We start from the raw sequence: 11,034 nt of genomic DNA, 5'->3' as shown, positions 1-11,034 counted from the left end.
AAAAACACTCCCAAGTGTGCATCTGTGTGAAGGGTTTGAAGTTGAGCCTCTTTATCCATGATCGTACAGTACTTGGACAGTGGGCCACCGAGCTCCCATGGGCTACAATCTGAGCTCTCATGGTCAAAGCCTGGAAGAGGAGACCCACAATGCTTCAGGATGAACTCAAACATCTACATTAAGCTGCTGACGTCGCCTTTATGCACCAAACAAAATGTGACATTTCACACAGTGACATATTTATCAGCTCAAATGAGAACACATCGTTACTAATCCAGGGCAACATGGACTCCTACTCATATTGGAATCCTTCTTTTGCAGCTATAAAAGGCCATGTTAGCCTACTAAACTCTAAACATAATTATAAGGAGAAAAAACTACTTGGCATGCTTCAGGGGTCAGGTTTGAAAACACCTACAGAAGATATACACCGCCCTCCAGTGGTTGATGGGAGAACTTTGGGATTAGCAGGCTTGACGTGGAGTGTGTAGGGGCAAAACACAGGTGGCATTACATATTAGAAACCTTTAAACTGTTTTTACTCTCTTTCACTGATCTCATTCTGATTCTATCAGCTTTGAGATTGCGTTTGCAGTTACAAGCAGCTGTTATCTACACACACAGTCTGAGAATCATCTTGTGGGGACTTGCTCAAGGTTGGTAATCCTACTCCGAACATTTTGTCACCTTTGTTTTCACTTAACATTATATTTAGTGGGTTATTAGCTGAAAGCAGGAGCAAGTGCCAACAATTTAAATTATTTTCACAGCATTTTATTTTTGAATGCCCAGCAACACCAATGCAATGTGTTTGCCTAATTAGGAGTTTTCTTGTCAACATGGGCAGAGAAGAGTTTTGAAATTGGTCTCTGCAGACACGTGCAACACCACTCAAACCTGGATAAAAAGGCAGGTCCAGTAGGATCATTAACTGTCATGCAAGTTTAAATCAATCAAAATTATCATCAGCGTGTGACAGAATAACAGTTTTGATGTCATGATGTCTGCGTTCTATGGGTCCAAAGCTCCTGTGCTATCATATAATCAACATTTACCCTGTGCTACGAATCTGTACTGCTAACCACATAACTAACAGAGCAAACTAGTTAACAGCAGCTACAGTTAGCAGCAGTTAGTGGATGCTCTGATGACATGCTGCCCCTTATTTGTTTCGACTACGAACTCAACAGGTGACCAATTCCTATACATTGTCCCTTTAAATTACAGTTCCATATTCAGAAACTGTTGGCGACAGTTCTCAAAGTAGGTTGATCCCTAAAGCATTAATCACAACACATCAGGTAAAAACACTGTGAACCTTTATTGACAGCAGCATGTATACTTTTGTTTATATCTGTGATTATTGTGAACATTTGCTGAAGCAGATTAAAAAAGACGACTAGGTGTGAGTGCCTAGCATTCATAAAAACCAAAACATTACACTAAAAACAATGTATAAAAAACAAGTTCATAAACAAAAGGCCATTGCATTTGATTAGATAATGTAAAAAAAAAAAAAGAGGGAGACAGATAAGATAATCCTTCATTTACCAGGCACTTAAATGAGTAGTGGTGACCAGCAGTCACTCTTTTTTACCTCCTTTGTATGTTGTGTTTGCATCTTCAGCGGCTTACCAGGCTGACAACACGTTGAGATGGACCATGAGAATGAATACATCAGAGAAGTACCTTCCTATTATAAACAGTTTAAAAAAGACAGGACCTTCATCATAAATAAACAGGCCTTGCATGTCCTACTACACAACATGATAGAGACAAAGAGGGATATTCTTTTAAGTGAAGTTAGTGCATGGCTTCTACATTATGTACACATTGCTGCCTGGTCTGATGGTCCACGTCGCAGCATTGCACAAAACAAATGGACCACAAGGGGAACTGTGATTGGACCTCTGGAGAAATTACGTTGCAGGTTACACAAAGTGATAGGCTGCATCCCTGCAACTGAGATAACATGATAATGTTAATGTGGTATAATGGGTATGTTTACCCATAGTTAGAGACCGATAAGCACCTCAAAAGTTAATACAAGAACAAACCACACTCATAAAAAAAAACATACAAAGCCCACACTGGCACAATCTCATCTATTCATAATAATCCTTGGCTATAAAGTTGATCTTTTGTTATGTTCCTGAAGTGTTATCATAACACGGATTACTTTTTTAACAAGTCTCCTCATGTTGCAAAGTGTAACAGACGGCGAACCTTCATGCAAACCTCATTCTGCTTCTTCTTTGAACGTACACTGGAGCATAGGGACAGTTCAGGGGGGCACACACACACACACGCACACACACACACACACTTTGGAGGATGGTGGTGAACAGAGTAGCTCTGTCTCTCCTCCAGGATTAGGGTGGCGGACTTGGGATGCAGCTGATCGGATTCTAACAGACTGAGTTGTTGATAGGTTATTCAAGAAGATTCACTGCTCCACTGATGACACATTATTTCCAATGTTCCTTCAAAATTCTCTCTGGTTTTCTTTCGCTATTGATCTCTGCCAGTGAAAGCACTATATCCAGCATCCCCACAAAGCAGTTGGAAGTCTGGTTGAGTGTGTGTGCGGAGGGGGAGAGGCACTAAGGTTGTGAGGCTCCGTGACACAAAGTGTTTCTTGGACAGAGCGGCCACAGACAGGCAGGCAGGGTCACAGTGGAACCACAGACTGGGGTTCAAAGGAGGAGAGGGGGGTCGTCCATGCTGCGGTTAAGGCAAACGTAAACTGGCACTGCTCACAAGAAGCCATTTACACAGACGTGAGTGCGTTTCCGCTGATAGAGCAAAGAAGTCTGATCCACACACCCTCTGTTTGAAATGCATATTAAAAAAAATGTTTTCTCCCCAGCCCTCTTCCCTGAAATGTGAGAGACTAATAATCCAGCATTCTTGTCTTTATTTTGGGGAAAGGGGTCGGGTAAAGTTCCCCTCTGATGTGTGGTCGTAGCCGTCTCAGACTTTGCTGTCAGAGGGCAGCTCTCCAAGGGCATGCACGATTTCAGTGAAGGAGGGACGCTCTTTGAGGCTTAGTGCCCAGCAGCGGGCCATAAGCTTGTAGATTTTGGAGGGACATCCATCTGGAACGGGCAGCTTCAGCTTCCCTCCCTGCAGAGCTGGAGTGGTGAAGAACCAGCAGAGAGAGGGAGGTTACACCAAAATCAGAAATATGGACACACAGAGTGTGTGTGATTGCAGCAGCTAATGGACATTCTGTGACTAAAAATATGAATCTAAAAAAGGGCATAATATGGGACTTTTAATGATCAACAAGGGCTCCTTTATCCTGAAAGACCTCATTTTATCTGTGCTGAATCATACTAAAGTATCAAACTGACCTTCTAGCGTCTCATCGTCACTGAGTTTGGTATATGGCATTTCCCCATGACTGAACACTTCCCACATCAACACTCCAAAGGCCCACACGTCAGACTTGGTGGAGAAGTCGTCTTCAAACACAGACTCTGATGGGAGCCAGCGCAGTGGGATCCATGCCTGTCTGTAGTGGTAGTACTCACTACGTACAAGAGAGAGATGACAGGGAGACAGAAACAAATCAGCCAGTTGAACAGAGATGTCCCAGAATTTTTATGATGCCAATTAATGCAGCTGATGATTAAAGTGAGTGATAATTATAAAATCATGTAGCTTTTCCAACAAACCTATTGTAGACGTCCTTGCTGAGACTGAGTGACGACACTTTGACACGCCTCTGACTGTTGATCAGGCAGTTTCGGGCAGCGAGGTCTTTGTGAACAAAACGGTGATTGGAAAGATGCTCCATCCCACGAGCCACCTGGGCACAGATAGAAACCTGAAGGGATAAAAGAGAAAAATAAATAATAAATAAAGTCTCAAGGTAAAGCGATTTTGATCATAGTTTAACAATGCCAGCAGAAGTTGTCATGGTTTTCCTTGGTTGCATCAGCAGTATCAGTTTGTCATTTTGTCCTGTGTGGTTTCTTGGCAACCCCAAGGTGAGAAGACACCAGAAGGTCACGGGCCAAGTAATTAATTTTCCTGCGCATTACCCCCAGTACAACCTTGACTTCTAATTTTATACACTTATCTGTATGGATTAAACACAGAGGACATGTTAATCACTGAGCATGGAATGAGCCAATGTTCAACGTCGATTGCAGTTTCATATTTAGCTTACACGTAAGGGATCTTATCTAACTATCAAGACAGCAACTAAGTGTGTTTTCCAGAATGTCTTAGTATTGCATTGAGGGAACTTGATCTCATAAGGAATGAGACAACTTACACTGACTGTAACATCCTTATGCTGACACACATTTCTATCTTGCATAACATTCAACACTTACTTTGGTCTTGGTGCTGATAGGCTGAGACTTGATCTTGTCATCTTTGCTTTTGGAAATTCTGAGGAACTGCTTCAGGTCTCCCTGGTTTGATAAAAGCATAAAAAGTGAGCATTACATCAGGTAATAAATAAATAAATACATAAATAAATACTTCTGTTTGTGTGCGCTTCTATTTTTGTGTGATTACCAGGTCATAGTACTCGAGGATCATGTAGTGGGGCTCTGCCTCCCTGCACAGGCCCAACAGGCGGACAACGTTGGGGTGGCTGAGCTTGGCAAACATTTCAGCTTCGCGGCGGAAGTCGAGTTGGAGCTGTTCGTCTCTGGTCTGCAAGCTCTTCACCAACACCACCGTCTCTTCCTCGCTCTCCTCGATACCCTTAGCTTTGCACAGCAGCACCTCGCCAAACTCCCCTTTACCTGAACATATCGTATAGTGCACATCGTTTTAGTCAGTGAAAACACCAGATCAGACTACGAAGACATTCATTCTCAGTTAAACGATGGAGAGGTGTGTGCATTAATCTACCTAAAGTAGTGATGGTTTGCAGGTTTGCTCGAGGAAAGTGGAGTTTATCATTGTTGACATGGCTGTGGCGTTTCTCAGTTGTTGCCATGGTACCCATGTTGGTGAGTGCCACCTCTTCCTGGATCTCAGCGGTGGTGTGGCCATTTTGTTGAACAGCCCCACCTGATAAGCAAAACACACATCCCATGGGGTCAAAGGTCATATACATAGCTCACATCTCAGTAAGTATTACAGGGCGCTGTACATGTGACATGTGTGTCCAAGTACAGAACAATGTCTTTATCGTTTCCTTATTAAGAAAAATGAAACATACAAATCCAAAAATTGTTGCTCTGCTGAACGAAATGTTAAGTGTTCAAGTCAATGTAGGGCTGCTCAATTATGGCAAAAATCATAATCACGATTATTTTGATTGATATTGTAATCACGATTATTCATTGATTTGAGAACAAGCACTTATTGAACTTTGAACTCTGGTATTTCTTTTAACACGATAAGTTCGACCTGAAAAACAAGAAAAATGCAAATAAGAGAAAAATATATAAATAAAATGAATTGAATAATATGTAAAAATAAAAAATACACACTATCCCGGTGCGACTCGACCATAGGTCTGTTGTGGTGGCAAAATATAATGCTGTTGACACTTCTCTTGCAATTTTTCCGCAACATCGTCATAGAGGGCAGGCAGCGCAATTCTGCTGATATGGTGACGTGATGGTAACACATACCGCTTATCCAATATGTTAATCAGTTTATTGAACCCCAGGTCGCCAACAGTGTCGATAGGGCACATTTCTTTGGCAATCATGTATGTGATGGCATCCGTTATTTCTTTATGCCTGTCGGAGCTGGGTGGATATGGATTTTCAGGCGGGGCGGAGCAGAGTGCACAGGTGGAGATGGAAGGGTTCGCTGCATTTACCACACAAGTCACGGCGTGCGGCAGAATGATCGTTTTATTACGATTATCCTGTTGTCATGATCAAGGGAAGCCAAAATCGAAATTGAAATTCAATTAATCGCCCAGCCCTAAATCAATGTCTCATTTCATTTGAAAAGTATTTAGTTATAGTTATAGCTACAGAACACAAATAGAGTTGAGACTTAGAAATGTCACTATGATCAAACTTCATACAGATGAGGCAAAGGCACAGGTGTCTCAAGAATTGGTTCAGCACTATTCACAATTATGATTAATTCCAGGTTTTTCAAAAACTGTGCTCCTATTTGTTCAAAGCACAACATTCTATTGCCAACATGTCTTATCTGTCTTATTCTCAGTATTCATCTGTTTATTTTCCTCTGTCCTGATGTTTTCATCCTGTTTGGATTTTGTTAATCACTTTGTGACTCCATTCTGAAAAGCCCTGTAAACCTTAAGTTTATTATTATTACCATTTCCTTCTATTTATCAAAAAAAAAAAAAAATCTTCTTAGTTTAGTCCATGAATTGGTAAACAGCCTTTGTGACACATTTGATCTGAGCATGTGCCATTTCACATGTTCTACATGCAATACCCAGGATAACCTCAAGATGGCATCAAAGATCCTAAATATTTCACCAATGCTTTGAGAACCATAAAGTTGAGGGAGTATGAACATAACTTCCCCACCAACCACAAACCATACACATTCTTCTCCATCAAACTTTCTTACCATTGAGACACTCCATCTCAGGCTCCTCTCCATCCTGGCCTTTCTGCAGTCTTTTGGCATTGCGTCTCTTCTTGCAGTAGAACATGAGTCCCAGCACCACGATGATGTAAGCCACAGCCGCTCCCACAGACAGTCCGATGGTTTGAATCATCTTATAAGGAGCCCTGTCCATTTCTTCATCAAAGGCAGGCATTGGTTTGTCTGTTGGGCACAGGCAGCAATTATGGTTAACTTTAACCACTTAACGAACGCCCCCGTTTTAAGGTTCTTTTTCTAAAACGACATACCAAAATTAAAAGCATGACAGCTCCCACATAGTTTGAGACTCAGGGATGTGCTTGGTACCATTGGAAAGGTAACACCCTTTTCTAGAAGTGTAAGTGTGATTCTATGACATACTGACAAAGAGTTACAGAGGTTCAAATGTCAATAAACTGACTAAGATATAAGGGTTCAGGTATGTCAATGGACACAGCAGACCATAGCCACAGGTCTCAGCTTGCTACACTCAAAATTTGAAGTCAAAAGACTAAAAAATTGATTTTTCAGAATTTTTTTTCTAAAGGCATGTCTGTGCGTTTTGCTTGGGTCCTATTTTTCCAAGGCTTATAACTTGAGAACCCCTTTACCTAGAAACATAATGTTGGTCTCAAATGAAAGCTAAGACCCTGGGGTTTCTTGCTGGTTCGACACTTGTAGCTAGTTTTGGGTAAAATGACATGGATATTCCCATTCTATGGACTCTTGGCGAACTATGAAAAAAAAATTGTGGCATGGCGTTGTAGCTGTGGAAAAAGGGAATACTCTGAAGGTATGTAGGCATTCTTGCCTCTTGCGTTAGAGGGCTCTTTCTAATGTTGTGTCATGGTGAGTTTAGAAGGCTATAACATGGTCTGGAAATAACTTTTTTAATTAAAATAATCACGACAGTCTCAGCTTTCCAACAGTGAGTATATACTGTTAAGATCTGATGCTTAAAACTATTAGCAAAAAAACTATTCGTTTTTACGAAGGGTGTTCATTTAGTGAAGGGTGTTCCTATGTTGGAACGGTGTTCCTTAAGTGGTTAATTCAATTCTCCTACTGAGCTAATCTCGAATACCATCCTGAAAATTAGTGGATATGGGACACTAATGAAAGTATGTGACTGCAAATTTCAGCCTCAGACAGCCCACAGGAGCCTCAGAGTTATTAGATCTAACGTCTACCCAATCCAATCACCTCAGTGACAGCCGTGGCGTCAGTGACATGGCTGTGGTTATTAACCTGTCGAGATGGATGACAGGCAGGGGGTGAGGGTTTAATAAAGGCCTTCATCCTCTGCTTGTGATCGCGGTCTACACCCTATGCATGCACCTTTGTTCCTGATAAAGACTGCCTGTGTAAATGCAGTATGTCTGTGTGCCGCTGTACAGTATGTGTGTTTAACTCACCCACTACAAATAGCTGAGCCACACGGTCTTTGATGCTACAGCTGTTTCCGGCCACACACGTGTATTTTCCGGTGTCATCAGTAGTGACATCTTTAATCACTAACGTGCCATTGGGCATCTTCTGGAACCTGGAAGACAGAGGCACAGGACAGATGAAGCTGGAGGTCCAGGTTTCACAACAAACACGAGGGAAACAGAAGGAGGCCAGAAAGAACATACTCCATGTCACAAGAATTACTTTGTAAATCTTCAGCTCGCATTGAACAAAATTGATCAGGTTTAACATATATTATTATAGAGAGCTAGTGGAAATTAGACTGTTAAAAAAATGATTGATAATCATGAGAATACATTAAGTTTTTGCTTTAAAGTTTAAATTTCAGTTTTAGCACATTAATGGTAGTCCAAAAAAATAGTTTACAATTAGGGCGACATTTTCCGACTTCAGACTTTTTATCAATTTACATATTACCCTGATCAATACAACCCATCTTCTTTGTAGCGCCCATGTTGTGTCCATATATAAAGTGTCCTGCATGTTTTAGATGGTAACCTGCTCCAACACACCTGTTTCAAGTGAATGGCTCGTTATCAGGCTTCAGCAGAGCAGCTGAGAAGCTGATCTTTTCCCAGCATCTAAAACATGCAAGGCAGTGGCCCCCATGAATAGGACTGAAAACACTGGCATACACTAATGTACTGAAGATGATTTAAAGCCTATTATATTTATAAACACACAATAGGCCTTGTTTAGGATTGTTTCATATTCTTATCCTAAATCTCTTCATACTTGTTTTCTGTGAGGTTTGCTCGTACGCCTCCTCTTTGTTGAATTCATTAGCACAATCAAGACGCCTGAATCTGTTGCCTGTTTCGTGGGCAAGTTTTCATTTGCAAAAACCATACGAGTGTAACGAGAAGAACTTCACACTGTTGAAAATCACAAGATGAAAGTAGAGCAAACAGTGTGAGTGCTGGTATTAGAGGACACAAATCATTTACAAAACAGTCATCAGAGCTGTGCTGCATGGGGACAGAAATAAAGTGGGAATGGTTTGGCATAGAATCAGATTATGGAATAAGAAGACTTTGACATGAGGGCGTTGAGGGGATATGTTACAACAGAATATTTTACTGTACACATAGACCATGTGATACTATCAGGTTTTATGAGAGAAACTATAATTATAATATATACTGAACACTATGAGTAAAAATAAAATGTTACACAAGAAGGCTGTCGAACCACTGACTATACTGGCAGGCCACAATGATGATATGGTAAAGAAGATGGTATGATAGAGAAGAATAGAAGACAAAGACGTTTCTAATGTACCTCCTATTCAAACTGATGTCCAGCTTCTTGTCTTTGTCCATCCAATGAATGTGCGGCTCGGGGTCGCCGGTGGCCTGACAGTGCAGGACAGCTGTGTGTCCTTGGTACACTGTTGTGTACTCTGGCTCCACCTTAAACTCAATGTACACTATAAGTGCGCGCACACACACACACACACACACACACACACACACACACACACACACACACACACACACACACACACACACACACACACACACACACACACACACACACACACACACACACACACACAGTACAACCCTTATTACACCACAACTGGGCTGTAACATTTCCTTTACAAACCATGGTGACTGTGGTGACTGTGGTTTACATCCTCACGGTTAAACTCACCAACCCAAATGCAATTCATTACTGGGCCGTAAAAAGGCCACACAATAAATGCTGCTGTATTTGCCACTTGATGACAATGATCAATGATTGTGTCATATTAAACCGCCCTCAGATGCACTAAGACCACGAGCACTCTGGATGTGGGACTGATGACTAATGTGGTAGCCTGACCCTTTCTCTAAGAATCCCCCATCTGCAGGATGATGAGCGAGAGGTTTACCGGCCACAGTGAGGGTCACCAGGGCTCTGATCTCCCCCTGCAGGCTGTTGGAGGCGATGCACGTGTAGTTGCCGGCGTCGCTGCGGGTGACTTTGGTGAAGTGGAGCTGGCCGTTCCTCTGCTCGACATGGGGCGGTAGCTCTCCTCCGTCTGCAGGGGGAGACAGAGAGACGTACGGAGGGGTTAGGAGGGCTGAGGCTGGTTAAATGGACTCCTTCATGGCAAATGCAGATGGAGGGGGAAATGATCCATGATGATGAATCTTCCTCACACTGTTTATTGCAGATTCAATGTGTGGTTCCACACATTCTTGTGGAAACAGTATTTATCATCATTAGCATGCTAGGAATGAAGGGAACTGCTGAATTTTGGATGAGATATTTCCTCAAGAGGGTGTTTAACAGTGATTCCTTATCTGCTAGTGTGAGCGAAGGTTAAGCCAGCGGTGTGCACACCTGCTTTGGTCCAGCGGACAGTGGGGCTCTCCCTGCCTTTAGCTGAGCACTGGATGGTGATCTCATTATCCAGCTCCAGGCACTGAACAGGCTGGGGGTTCGGGGTGAACTTCAGCTTCTCTGAAACACAAATCCAAACATCACACATACATTACACACGTGGTAAACACTGATGGAGGTGATCCCATGATCTACAGTATGTGTCAAAGCGTCTTTTGTGCAACTAGCACTGCAAATGAGATGACACACATCATGTTCAGACACATTCAGGGAAATGCAGCGACATGCACATACAGATCTGAGTATAGAAACTGAGGTCTATCAGAGGCTGAGATCATATAAACAAAGATTGGCCAGACAAAACAGGGACATGTCAGCCCATCTATCACAGTAATCCTATAGCAGCAAAGCTACAGTGATAGGAATGTATCACAGAGATAATGTGTGAAAATGGAGGCTAGAACAAAGCTGCTGTGTATGAGTCACATTTTACACATCTGTGGGTGTCCTGCAGGACACAACATAGACATGCTCTTCCTATTTTAGGAAGCACACACATTCACACGCTCAAGCCCAAAGGCGCGACCACATTTGTTTTAGATTTTCTCTCGGTGCTGTTAGTCATTACGCCCTGGATATGATTCAACCATTGCACATTACATTTTCCGTAATTGTGGAGAA

At 42.2% G+C, this 11,034-nt stretch overlaps 1 protein-coding gene across 1 annotated transcript in view; it reads right to left on the bottom strand.

Annotated features, from left to right (window-relative positions):
- Positions 1 to 1,302: 1,302 nt before the first annotated feature.
- ptk7b (protein tyrosine kinase 7b) overlaps positions 1,303 to 11,034 on the bottom strand; it is a 78,240-nt gene continuing 68,508 nt past the window's right edge. Inside the window, exons 10-20 of the mRNA XM_030442353.1 lie at positions 10,354 to 10,473; positions 9,899 to 10,048; positions 9,304 to 9,451; positions 7,968 to 8,095; positions 6,535 to 6,735; positions 4,876 to 5,037; positions 4,534 to 4,766; positions 4,347 to 4,427; positions 3,681 to 3,832; positions 3,357 to 3,535; positions 1,303 to 3,134 (exon numbers count right to left, since the gene is read on the bottom strand). Coding sequence (XP_030298213.1) covers positions 2,974 to 3,134; positions 3,357 to 3,535; positions 3,681 to 3,832; positions 4,347 to 4,427; positions 4,534 to 4,766; positions 4,876 to 5,037; positions 6,535 to 6,735; positions 7,968 to 8,095; positions 9,304 to 9,451; positions 9,899 to 10,048; positions 10,354 to 10,473 — 1,715 coding nt within the window. The 3' untranslated portion in view covers positions 1,303 to 2,973. The remainder of the gene's footprint in view (positions 3,135 to 3,356; positions 3,536 to 3,680; positions 3,833 to 4,346; positions 4,428 to 4,533; positions 4,767 to 4,875; positions 5,038 to 6,534; positions 6,736 to 7,967; positions 8,096 to 9,303; positions 9,452 to 9,898; positions 10,049 to 10,353; positions 10,474 to 11,034) is intronic.

This window comes from Sparus aurata, chromosome 15, assembly GCF_900880675.1.
Source record: "Sparus aurata chromosome 15, fSpaAur1.1, whole genome shotgun sequence".
Classification (NCBI taxonomy): Eukaryota; Metazoa; Chordata; class Actinopteri; order Spariformes; family Sparidae; genus Sparus; species Sparus aurata.
The sequence above is the reverse complement of the archived record's forward strand: the minus strand, read 5'-3'. Positions and strand labels throughout refer to the sequence as shown.